The sequence below is a fragment of the Colius striatus genome, chromosome Z (genome assembly GCF_028858725.1).
Source record: "Colius striatus isolate bColStr4 chromosome Z, bColStr4.1.hap1, whole genome shotgun sequence".
In the NCBI taxonomy this organism is placed as follows: Eukaryota; Metazoa; Chordata; class Aves; order Coliiformes; family Coliidae; genus Colius; species Colius striatus.
This window is the reverse complement of record NC_084790.1, coordinates 6765041-6780444: the sequence shown is the minus strand read 5'-3', so window position 1 is coordinate 6780444 and position 15404 is coordinate 6765041. Positions and strand designations below refer to the sequence as shown.

General features: G+C 49.1%; 1 protein-coding gene across 7 annotated transcripts in view; it reads right to left on the bottom strand.

The window, feature by feature from the left end:
• Positions 1-15404, bottom strand: part of PAX5 (paired box 5) — a 132096-nt gene that overhangs the window by 28177 nt on the left and 88515 nt on the right. For 4 of the 7 annotated variants that reach the window (XM_062017998.1, XM_062017999.1, XM_062018004.1 and 1 more), the window contains one exon: positions 3366-3467. The exons of the other annotated variants lie outside the window; for them this stretch is intronic. In XM_062017998.1, the coding sequence (XP_061873982.1) occupies positions 3366-3467 (102 nt within the window). The remainder of the gene's footprint in view (positions 1-3365; positions 3468-15404) is intronic. 7 annotated transcript variants of the gene reach the window in all.

Here is a 15404-nt window from a genome sequence, read left to right as displayed (position 1 = left end):
AGATCTGAAAGTGGGGACCAGGTGTTTGTGCCAGGCATGGTGATGCAGTGGAGACAGGTTCAGGTGTGCCTGTGGGAAAGGCAGGGAAGGAGCCAGGGCTGGCAAGGGAGAAACCTCTGCTGTTCAGATGAACAGTGGGGGAGATAAAAGCACAGAGCAAGCAGCTGAATCCACACAGCTCCCACTTCCAGTCTGAAAATGCCAGGGAGCTGCATGGTGTCCCCTGCCCCATGGACATGCAAGTCCCCTGGCAGACATGGAACAAACACCGGCAGCATGGTGAGGGACGTGTTTACTTGCAGCAGCACGCACGATGGCAACAGCAACAAGCATGCAACAAAACACCACCTATGTCTTATCATGTGTACATTACTGCCATGTCTCTAGCCACTTAACTCACACAATTACTTCATTATGAGCAGAAATTCGTGGCTAACAATTAAAAATCTTATCAAGGAAACATATTTCTAGCAGAGGCTCAAAAAACTACAACAAGGCAGCAGCAGGTCGTGAAGTGAATCCCCGAGACCTGGTACAACAAACACATACCCTTGCTCAGGCACAGAGACATTTGGCCACCTCAGAGCAAGCGGTGATGTGTCAATGGCACCACATCACATCTGTCACCTGCTTCACGCTCAGCCCCTGGGTACTGTGGTGCTTTCCCTAGCTCTGAAACTAGTTCTGCAAAGGACAGGAGTCAAAGAAGGATTGAGAAGTTATTTTGGATGCTAGTTAGCAAATTCTCACTTAAATGAGAAGGAGAACCTACAGGAATTGCAGCTGACCTTCACACTAGCTGGAGCAGAAGGTTGTTATTAAAGGAACCAGTGAGAGGAACAGTGCAGTTATTCAATATAATGGGTCACACAAGCCTATGTGTAGTTAAAAATAAAATCTATTACCCAGGAAAATCATATCAGCCGTCTCTACATCACCAAACCCTTACTGCAGCTCCTCTGGCTGAGCACCATCAAGTCCCATGTCCTGTACTTTTGCCATCCCACCCTCGCAGCTGCTCCTGGAAAGCTGGTAACTCCCCAAAACAGAAAGAAGAGCAAGTATTCCCCTTAGCTGAGGGACTGGGTCTCACAGACGGATTTTCAGTGAAAGGCACTCTGAAGGAAGGCAGTAGATTCCCACAAAGTTTCTAAAAGCCTCAGAAACCTCCACCGTTGCCAGGAACGATGCATCCAACACAACTGGGCTTTCAGATGTTCACTCTCAGCAGGAGAATGCACCTGGAGTGAGGAGGTGCTCAAGGCATCGGTGAAGAACCAGCCAGGAGGAACTGAGTAGAAGAGGAGTGGACCATTGGGGCACAATGTCTGCCCCCCCCATACCTGGACACAACCCACACTTTGAGGCATCGTTACACCTTGTGGTTGCGGTCAACAGCTGACACAAGTTCAGACCTTCACCTGACCTGAGCAGAGAGCTGTGCCAGTGCAGTCAGGTAGGCCTGGCTGAGGATGGAAGAAACCTGCCAGTAATGCTGTCTGTATGTCTGTGCATCCATGAGAAACGGTGTGAAACCAGGACCAAACCTCATGCTCTTTTCAAGCAAGACTTGCTTTTGGGTAGTCCCTTAAACTGTGTCTCATACTCTCTCAGCAGCTCTTTCTGGGGTTACATTTTATGGGTAAAAATTGTTTTCTACACAACCAATGATCTAACTTCCATAGTCATTTTCTATCTCTAGTACTCACACAAAATGGCTGATTATAGCTCTTTAGCAATCTGGTAGAACTCAATCCACAGAACATAATCAATGCTAGTGAGAAAGACCCCAAAAGAGCCTAGACATCAAATCGCTGACACCAACTCCCACTTTCCTATTATAGGTGTTTTTTACTAAATCACCACCTCCTGGAGACAGATTAGGGGTGAATTTCCACTTCAGTGGATTTTCTTCAGTAACTCTCAAACTTTGCTAACTCCAAAAAGCTGTCTCAAATGACCTGAAGGGCTTGGAAAGCCATAGGGGAAAGAAAGAGAATCCCCAAAGTATCACCACTTTTCAAATTGGATGATACTTAGGGGCATGATGTTTAACATACGTATTTGGGCCTCAGCTCATAGCCTTCCCTCATAGCCAGCAGTGCCTGTCACATCCAGACCAAAGGCGGCAAAACATGGGGACAAATCTCAGCAGCTTTCTCAAGCTGAAAGAAAGGGTTGTGATCAATGGAGCAGAGTCGTTGGAGGCCTGTGGCCAATGGAGTTCCACAGGGGTCAGTTCTGTGGTCAGTCTCATTCAACATCTTCATCAGCGACCTGGATGAGGGTAGTGGCCAGTGACAGGACAAGGGGTAACAGGCACAAACTGGAACATGGGAAGTCAAACTGGAGCACAAGGGAAAAATGCTTTACTGTTCAGCTGAAGGAGCACTGGCACAGGCTGCCCAGGGAGAGTGTGCAGTCTCCTTCTCTGGAGGTTTCCAAACCAGACTGGACACGTTCCTGTGTGCCTTGATTGAGGGGAACCTGCTTGAGCACAGGGTTGGGCTGGATGAGTTCTGGAGGTTCCTTCCAGCCCCAACCATTCAGGGATTCTATGATTCTGTGAAATAAATGTGCAGCTTTCTAGCAGGACCTGACCTCCAGCACTCAGGGCAGAGCGGGTCCAGCTGGATGCTCCCACCATTGTGCCCCCACCACAGCTCCCCATCAGCATCTTGACATTGCCATCTGACCACATGTGGCATGCAGACCCACAGCCACAGTGACAGCACAGTGCACTCACGATGTGATGCACCTGCAGATTCTGCTCTGGCCACTGGCTGCGCAGGGAAGCACTGGCCACCACCTGGCTCATACCTGGCATTTCTCACTGCCAGGCTCCAAAAGGGAAAAGAAATTATGGAAATACAGTGTTCTGAGGACTACTCAGCATCCCCCTGGAGTCAGCAGAATGGGCACTGCTTTGCTCAGGGAAATGCTGAGGTCAAGACATGTCCAGCCACCACGGGCCAGTGACCTCACCACCAGAAGAGCAGGGAGAGACACGCTCTCTTTGGCAAAAACAGGAGAGTTAGAGCAAAGCCTGTGTCAAGTGGAAGAGCCTGGCATGGCCCAAAATGAAGCTATTCCTATGGTCCTCAGAAAGGAGAGGGGAGAAACTTTCAGCATGCCTGTGCAAATGATTAGCTTTGGTAGCCTACCAGTTGGAATCCCTCCTGTACTGGGAAGCCTGGTCTTCCTTCACTCAGAACTGCCCCACACCTTCCCTTCCTCCTCAGTACTGTGGCTTCTGCCTTGGGCTTGCGCAGCGCAGAGCATCCACAGAGTGCCACACTGAAATGCTGTCTTTTTCCTTTCCTTTTGTTACTTCCCTCCCCACCCCCCTTGATCTGAAGACTCACCAGGCACCATCCCTGTCAGTGCTGGAGCGGAGTAGCTGCCCTGTCCAGCGGGGGGGACGTGTGGAGGGTATCCTGGGAGGGTTGTGCTTGCCAGCTCACGACCTGAGGAATCAAACCAACAAATCACCACGTGAGCATTGCGACGAGTGTACATGGTTTTACATCTCCCCAAGTGCTCAGAACACAGCCATGCATTTGTCATCAGTGCTCTGTGAGGACCAGTGCAGGATTTCCAGCCTGGCAGGAAGGGGAGGCACGGTTTTGCTTTCTCTATCAGCTGCCACAAAGCTCCAGCAAAGTGAGAGATGGGAAGGGGAAGAGCAGAGCTCTGCAGGGAGAGGTACATACTCACCTGAACTGCCCAGCTGCTCATCCTATTCCCAACTTCCTCCAAAGCTCAGATTTGTAAAGTCAAAAACAGCGAAATGTGAAGTAACACTGATTTTAATGACACTTCCCCAGAAAACTCTGCAGAAATCACAGTGCACAGGCTGACAGTTCGCAGAGATCTAAATGCAGTGCAGGACATAGTTTTTATCTGTCATTAAATCCAGTTAAAAAAAGCCAAAAAGAACCATCACAAAATAATGAGATGTGAAGATAGTTTAAAATGTAGTTTGCTGTGGTGCCAGAGGAAGGGTCAGATTTGCAGACACAGCCTGATGTAGTTCTCCTTACTTAGACCGCCAAAACATATCTTTGTGCTCAAGTACCTACAGATCTTCCATGGAAATAACCTGGCAGAAAGCAGGCAGTGGGGTGTCCCTGGGCCAGGGGCCTGGGATCCTCTCTCTTCACCTCCCTTCCAGGTGCAGCACCCAGTGCGAGTGCCACAGCATCCTTGAATAGACCTAGGACAAGTTACCTTCAAAAAGCATTCAAGTGCCTGGCAACACCTGCCCTGGGACACCACAGCTGGTTCTGCATCTGGGCACAGGCACTGCTGTCTCTTCCTTTTGTCCCCCTGTACTCGACACTGGTGAGGCCACATTGTGAGTGCTGTGTCCAGTTCTGGGCCCCTCACTACAAGAAGGACATTGAGGTGCTGGAGTGCTTTCAGATCTGGAGAACAGGCATTATGAGGAGCATCTTAAGGACCTGGGGATGTTTAGCCTAGAGAAGAAGAGGCTGAGAGGAGACATGTTCATTCTCTACAGCTGCCTGAAAGGAAGCTGTAAGGAGGTGGGGGTCAACCTCTTCTCTCCAGTAATGAATAATAGGACATGAGGAAACGGGTTCAGGCTGTTCCAGGGGAGTTTTAGATTGGACATTAGGAAGAATTTTTTTACTGAAAGGGTTATCAAGCATCAGAACAAGCCGCCCAGTGAGGTGGTGGAGTCCCCATCCCTGGAGACATTCAAAACTTGCATAGCTGAGGTGCTGAGAGACATGGGTTAGTGATGGGATTGGCAGTGTGAGGTTAGTGGTTGGACTCAATTATCTTAAAGGTCTTTCCAACTGCAATGATTCTATGATTCTATGATTCTGGCGAGCATGACACACTGCTCAGGCCACCACTCTGCTCCAGGGACCAGTCTGGTCATCCTCCCAGGCAAGGGGTGTTGCTGCTGGCACCTGCACCATCCTGACAAGTGATCTTCCAGAACTCAAAGAGCCAAGGGACCCCCTCCCAGCATGAGCTGGCCCATCTGCCCAAACCATAGGCTCAGAGGCAGCAGCACAGTGCTGGCACTATCTTCTGGAAAGCTGAGTGTGCTCTTCAGGTAAGACTGAGCTGCGGGATGCTCCTGACCCTTGCCCTACTCCTCTGACCTCTGCACAGCAGAGACTGCTCAGGCTCCAACCAGGTCTGGAATGTTGTTGGCCCAAACCAACCCATCAGCCAGGCAAAAATCACTGTCAGTGCAAGTTTCTTTCTCAAAACACAGCGTGTCAGAGCAACACAAAAAAATATGAGACTTTTTTTAGCTCTGATGACAAGAAGAAATGCACAGAAATCCTCGTTTTCAAAATGTTTTCCATAGGCATTTCATTTTATGGCAGTGCTTTCTTTCAATTCTCTACAGCTTGGAGACATTGAAAGGAAATGTTTTGCTATAAGCCAAAACCACTTTTTAACTCTTTCAGCTGTCAGAGAGTTTGAGCCACAGTATCATTTTGATCTGATCTAAAAATAAAATTTCAAAGTCTCCTTTTTTTCGTTATCAAGGAAATGAGAGCTCATCTGATGAGGCGAGAGACAGGAACACAAATTACTTCAAACTGCTGCTCACCACCCCCAGGTCATGGCCACAAAGGCAGCTTCCCCCACCACCCCTGTCAGGTCAAAGAGTCTGTTGCGAAACACTCCTGCAGCACCTGGCACGTGGGCATCAGTACAGCGATCTCTCAGCATGTGCCCCACTTTCCTCAGCGCTTTGCATCCACAAATCAGGTTGTGTGCTGTTCCTCTCAGGCCCTTCCTACAGAATATTTATGGTGCATCCACATCCTGGAAGAATTTAAGGTTCAAAACGATTGATTAATTTGCTCTCCAGTTCTAAGGGGAAGCCAGATCCCTTATGGAGGGGCATCATGAATTCTAATTATTGAATGCAGGCAGAAAATGGCTCTTTTAGATTAAAAAGCTCCCCTCATCACTGCCCTGTTTCCTTTTCTTCTGAACAAAATTAAACTCTGATTATGCCACCTCTGCAGCCCAGGGAAGGCAAAAGTACCTGTGATCTACTTAAATGTGTTCATAGAAGCAAAGTTCACCAGCACTGGCAGGGAGTACTGGCCCTTGACTAAGAGCCATCCCTGATGCAGAAGAACATATCACAGGCTGACATCCATACCAGTACTACCATGCAGGAGCCCTCCACAGACCCAAGAACTGACACCACTGCCTTCCCTTCATCAGCAGCATGGTGCCATCATGGAACAGCCACACATGCCTCATCTCCCAAAGGTGCCAGGTCAGTGGGTGAGCTCCGCCTCCTGACTTCACTGACCGTTTCCCACTTCTCACTTTCCAATAGCTGCTAAGAAAAACCCCACATTGCCTTAAAATTTATTGCAATATATTGAGACATGACAACATTTTTCACTTCCTCCAAAGCCACTGCAACATCCAGCACAGTTAGGTGCCAAGGGCACTGAGCAAGGTAGCCCTCACTGAAGACACCAGGCTACCTCCCTGAGCTCCCCTACTCTGCTGGAGAGCATCTCCAAGAGGGGCACCAGCAAGGCAGCTCAGACCCGCCACACATCTAGCCCCCAGAGGAGAAATGTCTTAGTGGCGAGGGTCTAGATGACCTGTGAGAAGGAAGTCATGCTCAAAACACAGCATATATACCATGCTTGTGTTACTGAGGGTAGAATAGGTCCATGTTCCTTAAGCAGGGTGCAGTGGGATTGGCAGTGTCTTTCCCAGGATGGGAAGCACGTCCTTTCTCCCATCACAGCTAGGTTCTGACCCTGCTTCCCATCACACCAGCAGAGTGAAGCTTCACTTTGTCTTCAGCAGCACCTGGGAAATTGCAAGCCCGGGCTTCCAAGGCCATAAGGTGAGGATTTGGAGCCTTCAGATGGAGTCAACTTATTCTGAAGGCTCAGGAGAGCATCTAGTATCCTATTTCTACAAGCCAGAGAGCAAAGTGCACCATTCACCAGGACCACAACTAAGCCAGAGACTGGTTTGAAGTTGGTGGGTGGACATAGGATAAAAACAGTAAAAACATCAGAAGTGGTGTTTGAACAAAAAAAACATGAGTATGAGACCCTTTCCAAAGTATCACATAGTTACAGGCAAATAATTCCTTTTTGGAAACAAAAAATGCAGAGCAGAATAGCCCTGAGGCTGAGATGACTGGACAAGTCTCATCCTGGAGACGGTGATAGGGAGCTCCCTTTCAGTTTAAGTACTGCCACAGTCAAGCTGTCTTTCCTCTCCAAGTTTCAGCCCTTCCACCTCCCCAATGGAGAAAAAACTCCTTCTTTAGTAAGGTGCCATTTGTCTGAGGGATTAAAAGTACTGCAGTATGGCAAGCAAGGTGGCATTTCAAACACTTTTCCCACCCAGCTGTGCTACAGCTTTGTGATGGCAAGGAGCTGCATGATGAGGGAATGGCACAGGCATGGGCACAGGTACCACACCTCCCCACAGAAGCTCACAGCTGTCTGCGTCATGGATCTAGGGCTTCTCCAGGGCTCCAAGCAGCCAAAGCACTTGGTCTGCAAGATGGTGCCTCTGCACAGCACCAGAACTGAGAGTGCAAGGGCCATGGCACCTAGTTCTGCTCTGAGAAAAGCACTCAGCCTGAAGCCTCCATTCTCTGCAAAGCCCCTCTGAGCCCACATGCAGTAGCCACTGCTCTTAGGGAGCTGTCTATGACACCTGCTCTGGGGTTCCTCATGCAGGACCAGCACGGTAGAGCTCCTGCTGTGCACTTCCCTGCCCGTGCTGTGTTGCCATCACCTGCAGGCTGAGGGAGCTAATCTGACCGAAAAGACCTGGTTCCGTGCCAGCCAGATATGTCCGTAGAGAGGCTGGGGCTGAGGACCATGCAGCTGGACAGCACCCCACAGGATGAGGCAGCACCAGCATCCCAGCTGGTGTCAGGGCCAGCAGAGCGGACACCTCTGTTACAGACACCCCTGCATGTACACAACCTCCATGTACTCGCTACGGGGATGAAAACTCACACACCATTTCCAGTCTTAGGCATATCCCTGCCAGAATTCATCCCGCACTACTCCACAACCCAGAATATGATGATGTCGAACAGTAGCAATATCAACTGGCACCGTGGGACCTGGGGGTGCAGCCACGTGTCAAAGTGCTCAGCTCTGCAAGCGCAAGATAGGCAATAAATGTCCGTCCCTCCGTTCACCAGAAGCTGGCAGCACGCTCGCACTGAAAGCAAATCATCCCTTCTCAAAAAAAAAACCCCAAACAGCACAAATAAGTAATTTTCTTCCATAAAATAAATGATTTGGCAACCATCCACAGGAGAGGTCAGCGCTAACCTACTGAGCAGCGCCCGTGCATTGCCATCAGGCCCTGCTGCAGGACAAGCTGCCTGAGGCTGGCAGGGGCAAACAGCAGCATGTGGCAGCAAAGGACTCTCATGTCTCCAAACTCTGGTGGAAAAACACGAGGGAGCAGTTTAGAAGCATTCATCTACCTTTGTAAAAAAAACCACTAAAAAATCAGAAGGCGGCAAGGAGCGTTTCCAAGTGTGTCTTTGTATACTACTGTGTGTAAACGTGAATCCAATTAACTTCAAATTTAACTACTAATGAAATTATCTCATTTTGCTATCAGCTCAGCTCTCATCCATGGCAGTAATTAACCACTGGGGGTTGTCACTCCCAGACACATGACACGAGGACTTCCCCAAGCTCAGGTGCTTCAAACCCTTGCAGAATTCATTACCCTGACAGTGTGAAAACCCTTCACTTTCAATACCACAGGGCACCAGCACGTTTTTTCCCTTTATCTAACTGATTGCCAGTAACAGTATGAAAGAAATGAACCCACTGGAGACGTAATTAATTACTGCAAAGGATACATTAGAAAATGCAGGGGGTTCAGGTGGTGGGGAGGGGGCTTACAGAGCCCCTTTGCTGCTGCCTCACAACAGTCCTCTGCAATAGTGGGGCTGGTGATTTCCTTCCCTGAGATATGCTGCAGGCTGCACCGAGAGGAACTGAGCCTACACTCATTGCTCCATGCTTGCAGCAGACGTGAAATTGCCATCAGCTCAGGAGCGTGGTCAACGATTAGGCAGTGTATTGGGTTAATGGGCTAATCCCACCTCTCCAGAGACACCAACAGGTCTGTGGTGTTGGGAAAGCAGGGCTGGCGGTGCCACAGCCCCTGTGTGTGCTCACTCTCACTCACCACAAGGCCTCAGTCTGCCTGGAATGGCCACCTAAGGCAGCATGTACCCCACATCACATCAGCACTGGAGAGCTCCACCAGCACAGACCACCATCTCCCTAGGGTCCCTCTCACACACTCACACCCTCTCCACCCCTACACAAAGCACCTAGACCTGCCCACTTGCACAGAGCAGAGCCCGCCCCACGATGGCTCCATGCGTGGGCTGCTGCCTCATCTGACTCTTCTTGTCTTTCCAGAAAACAGTTCTTAAGAATGCAGGTTTGTGCTAAGCACAGTGAAGATTAAGAGATGCTGCCACCCTGACACATTGTGCCCTGCCTGCAGGATCACACCAGGAGCTGGGCAAGTGCTTCCAGTGCTGTTCCATGCAGTCTGCAAGTCTGCAGCCCCTTGCCCACAGCCCCTGCGTGCAAAGAATCCTGATGCTGGCTTCATGCAGGGGTGCTGCATCACAACTACGGCAGCACACCAGCAGAATGGGCAAACCCATTCCAAAAGGCAGCCAAGTTGGATAGATCAAACTTGGCTTAAGGCTATGCTGTCTAGAAACCACCTCGCACAGCCTCCGAGCTCTCACAGTGCAATGAGAAGCTAGTGCTTGCCCCAGAGGTCTGGCTGCTTGGCCCTGGCACAAAGCCTCACCCCCACAAGTGCTCATAGACATCAGTAGCAGAGGAATTGATCTGCACTGGTGCTGCTCTGGTGTTAGGGCACCAGGGAGCCAGCACACAGGGAGCCAGCCCCCATCGCTTTCTATCGATGGCCCTCGGCAGCCTCCCCATCGTGCCAGCCACTGGCTACCCCAGAGCAAGGGAGTGGTGCCTTACAGCCAGGGATGCATTCACTTAACATCAGAGACAACAAAAACAAGTAATTGGCAGAGATAGTGTTCTGGGAGCCACCTCACCTCTGGGAAGCAACTCCAAATTTCCATCCTATTTCACTCAAACACGTTAACAGGACTGATTTTTCTCCTGACAAACCCATCTCTTCCCTTGCCTAGTTAAGACTGTGATACTGCTAACCCTGATGTTCCAATTAATTATCCTAAATAAAACATTTTGGCCAAACACACAACCCTGTTAGCAGCAAAAGGACCTGACGAGCTCCATCACCTGGCTCCTGGCCCCTCACTGCCTCAAGACACACGTATGGCACGCAGGCTGTGTCCAGGACAGCGTCACAGGGCAGCAGAGCACCCCAAACCAGACACAAGCATGTCTTACAAAAACATTGGATTTTATCACAAACCAAGCACTGGTCCACACTCAGCACAACAGCAGCATGGCTCTTCCGTTGTTACTAACTGGGGTCCAAGGCCACGGCGCATGTGCCTTGGTGTTCAGTCCTGCTCAAAGGCAGCTCGGACTCTGCGTCCCGCCAGTGCCTATGGGGTCACATCTCACCCCGTTGCACTAGGAAAGGAGTTGCCGCCGGTGCAGGACCCCGACACGCCGCAACGCCGCTGTTAATGAATAACCTCCCTCCTGTGCTCATCTAGCTCTATTTGTGGACATCAAACCTAGTGCGGCATGCTTACTGCGATGAGTTACCTCTCCTGCACCTAATTAGAGGCAGATAAAACAGTGGTAACACACAGATCACCTGTAATGATTTTGCTGACTCGATTATTCTTCTGACAATTAGCTCTGGCTGCCAAAGCCTCACAGGAATGTCAAAGTCTACTTCCTACAAAGCAGGTAATGTCACAGGTGTGACCATGAAATCAATAATGAGGCATAGCTCTTGCAGAGGGCATCCAGGTCAGATGGAACAGCCCTTAAATTAAACATTGATAAGCAGAACACAATTATCCATCATGTTTAAGTGCCTGCGTGAAATTAGCAGCCAGGGAATGGGAGCAGTGGGGGAAAGATTAGTGGAGGAGGTATTGAAATGCACAGTGTCCACTGTGACTGGGGCTGCAAGGGCTTGTGACAGCAGCACCGTAGTCTGCTATCACAGCCATAAAATTCAGATTAAGCACACTGCGCTGAAACAGGGGTTGCAGATGTGGGTCTGTTTTTCTCCTCATCTGCAAGGTAGCAGCAGATGTCTGTGGGAGGCCAGAGCTGCCCTTCCTAGCAGGTGTCTCTACTACTCTTCCCATTGACACAACTTCACTTTCAAAAAAGATGCAGGGCAGGAAAAAGAAGAAAGGGAGAAGGAAGGAAGGAAGGAAGGAAGGAAGGAAGGAAGGAAGGAAGGAAGGAAGGAAGGACACAAAAGCCAAAACACAGGGAAGAAGTACAGACAAATATTAGTCTGGGTTTTGTGCAATTCCCAAGCAAGAGTCCTGGAGCTAGACAGTCCTGTGCCCTCACCCTCGTCTCTTCTGGACAATGCCTTCTGACTGTTGGTTCATTCCCACCCCTTCTTCCTTGCAGCCATGGAGTTGCTGCATCCTTATGAACAACCCAACAATTCAGCTTTTCACATACTTTTTAGGGTTGCTAGGATGAGAAGGTATATTTCTGCAGGCTTGAGCAGAGCTGCACCATCATTCACCTTGATCTTCAAAGTCTACTACAGTTATGAGAGTGTTTCTCTCATAACACACAAAGACTGGAATTCTCAAGTATGAACCCTCAGTTAACACACATACACACAAAGGATTGAAGGGGACATCTAGGTGGAGACTAGAAAAATCATCCCAGGTGGACACTGTCTCTGCAAGAACCTACCTCTACCCTCACTCTTGTGTGGCCAAGAATTGGCTGTGTCCTAAGAAGCATCAGCATAATTTAACCTTTCACTGGCTCCTGGTAAGCAAAACCTTTGTGCCTCACAAGCTTTCTCTTGGTCCAGGACAGTGTGGAGCCAGAAGGCACACTGGTGGCCCAGACACAGTAAGACATGTTGTGGCTGGGTCTCAGACACCCCGCTGCATGTGCAGAGGATCATGGGGAAGCATGGGGAAACGTGGGGATGCATATGGATGCATGGCAGACAGACAGCATCCCACTGCACTCTGAGTAACCAACACTACTGAATCCAGGGAGGACAATTACCCATTGCTGGTGCTTCACATCCCATCCACAGCCAGTCAGCCACTGCCAGCATCAGTGTTTGCTCAAGCACAGAGATGTGCTGCAAAAGTATGCTCTGATGCTGTATCAGCACAGAAAAACAGTGCTCAGCAGCACTAGGAAAGCACAGAGCTTCCTTAGGTTGCCCAGACAGGTTGAGGGTGCTGTGGCAGGTGCCCCACCTGTATGACAGGACCAGTACAGGTGCAGAGTGCTGCACAGAGTCCTGGCTGGGATGTCTCAGCCATCCCTGCCAGCACTGCTCCACTCCACTGGTGTTGTCTGTGTACAGTTGCTGTTGTGGTCCCTTGCTGAAAGCCACTGTAGGCTCTAGACAGTTCTCTTGTTTGAACATCAGCAACATCAGCTCATTAAATGAAATTAGGGAAGGAAAAAGAAGAGGAAAGCAAAGCAAGTGTGGTCAGGCAGGCAAGCCAGCGTGCCCAGTTGCACAGCTGAGGAGCACAGTGTGCTGGGCAGCTGTAGGGGCATCTCCAGGTCACAGCAACAAAGACGTGGCAGAGCATGGCCATTGGGTTTGCCTTTATGCCAGAGTGAGCCACGACCTTTTTTAATGAAACCTTTTTGTTGAGACAGAAATCACGGAATCATAGAATCATTTTGTTTGGAAAAGACCTTTAGGATCAAGTCCAATCATTACCCCAGCACTTCCATGGCCACCACTAAACCATGTCCCTCAGTACCTCATCTACACATCCAGGGATGGAATCTCCACCACCTCCCTGGGCAGCCTGTGCCAGTTTCTAACACCTCTCTCAATGAATAAGTTGTTCCTAATCTCCAACCTAAATCTCCCCTGGCAAAACTTGAGGCTGTTTCCTCTTGTCCTGTCATTCATCTCTTAGAAGAAGGGATCAATCTGCCCCCAGCCACAACTTCCTGTCAGGAAGCTGATGAGAGCAAGAAGGTCTCCCCTCAACCTTCCCTTCTCCAGGCTGAACACCTTTAGGTCCCTCCACCAGTTGTCAGCAGACTTGTGCTCCAGATCCTCCCCTAGCTCCGCTGCCCGTCTCTGGACGCATTCAATGTGCCTCTTGTAGTGAAAGACTGGAACCTGAACACAGTACACAAGGTGCAGCCTCACCAGTGCCCAGTTCTGGGAGACAGTCACTGACCTGATCCTGCTGGCCCTACTAATGCTGCTACAAGCCAGGATGACATTGGCTGCCTTGGCCACTTTGGCACGCTGCTGGCTCATGTTCAGCTGCTGAAAACCCATCCCTCCAGGTCCTTTTCCTCCCAACCAGCTTCCCAGAAAACCTTGAATTTTAACTCCAAAAGCTTCTGAGAAAAGCTTTGAAGATAGTAGAACATTTGATTTACCTTTTTTTTTTTTTTTAAGTCTCATTTTTGAGTTTGCAATGATTTTGTTATGTAAAATGTTAGCTACTGAGGTCAGATACAAAAAGCAGTCTAAAAACAAGAGGTGCACACTGCTCTGGGCTGTTTGTACCCTGTTTACTGCTTTCAGTGGTTGAACTTTACTCAGATTTGTGCTTTTCTAAACAGGAAACAAACTGAGAAAAAAAAAGTAAAAATCTTATTTTCACAGGGCAGAAAAAGCCATTCCCTCCAGTCTTAGTCTGGCTCTAGTATGGCTCAGCACACTCTGGCAGTCATGGTGTCTGCAGGGCTGTGCCACAGCCAAGGGAGCTTGGACCCTGCATATGCTCATCCTGAGACTGGGACCCCAAAAAGGGCTACAAGGGCACAAGGACCCAATAGCCTAAGCTTGGTTAAGCCCCTGATGGCTCTTGGTCCGGGGCTCGGTCCCCCACCAGTCTGGAGGAGAGGCATCTCACCACGTTTCAGGAGCAGAGGAAGGTGGCTTATCGGCATTCGATCCTGCTGGTGGGCAAAATAAGAACTCAAAGACAAGACTAATGCATATGTAACACCGAAATCGACGGAGACATGCAAACAAGTTTCAGGTCTGGTCATGCCTTCTCTTTATGTGGAGTTAAAATGCAAAGCTGGGAACTGGCATCCCTCTGTCCCAGGAAATGGTGAGGACAGGGCCTTAGCTGAAAACTGTTCGAGAGAGGCACATCTGCCTCTTTGCAGTTCCGTGGCTCTTAATATGAGATGGGAAGAGGCAACATTGCAGACAATGAGCATGTGGGAATTGATGAAGCAGCATGAAGGAGGTCGAGCCAGCTCTGGAAGGAAAACTGGCCCTGGAAATGCAGCCTGGATGCAGAGAGGTATGTATGAGACAGGGACATGCACAGGCTTCTCCTCTGGCACTGATCACACCACTGGTACCAATTATACTGGTCTGTATATTTCACTCTTTCAAAAGAGATTCACTGCACATCAAGTGCTGTTTGGCAATCCGAGTTAGTTGGGGAATGACATCAAGTGTTGCCTTCAAAGGCAAAAAACCCCAAGTGCCTACTTATCTGAGAGACCAGTTAGCCTCCTCCTGTCAGACAGACAGGTTAAGAGGGGAGAGAAAAGAAATCTCACATGAAAATAATGGGCTTACCACCATGGCAGATCTTAGCCTAGAAAATACTGTTTTTCGGACAAACGCAGCTCATCATGCACTGTATTTTACAAGCAGCAGGAAAATGAAACTTTTAGGATAGAAATAATGAAACCAACTTCAAACAGTTCAGAACTTAAATAAATGCAAAAGAAAAACCAAAACCAAAAGAAAACAACAACAACAACAAAAAAAATCCCAACCCCAAAACACCTCTTCCTGTCAAAACACAGAAAGTACCCATCTGGCTGTTTTTCTGCTGCTGTGTAACACACTTCTGCATTTCATATCCCCTCACATCTCAGGTATGAACAGTCCTTACACACCTCACAACCACAGCCAAATTAAAGATGGGTTTTTTTCATCCCATTATTTCTAAAATGTACTCCAGCCAGCACACTACACGCAATGAATGAAGGAACTAGGAGAATTAAACCACGCAATGAAACAGCTTTTTGACGAATAAAGCTATGGAAATTTTAGGCTCCATTTACTTCTCAATCTAATTTTGCCCTCCAATGCACATTATGTCTGAAATGGGATCTCATGTGGTTTGATCAGTGCTCTTAACGCATGCAGAAGAAACATATTCCCTTTATTGTTGTTTCCTTTCTGCAGCACAGCAATACTTCTAATAAGAGCAGCACAGC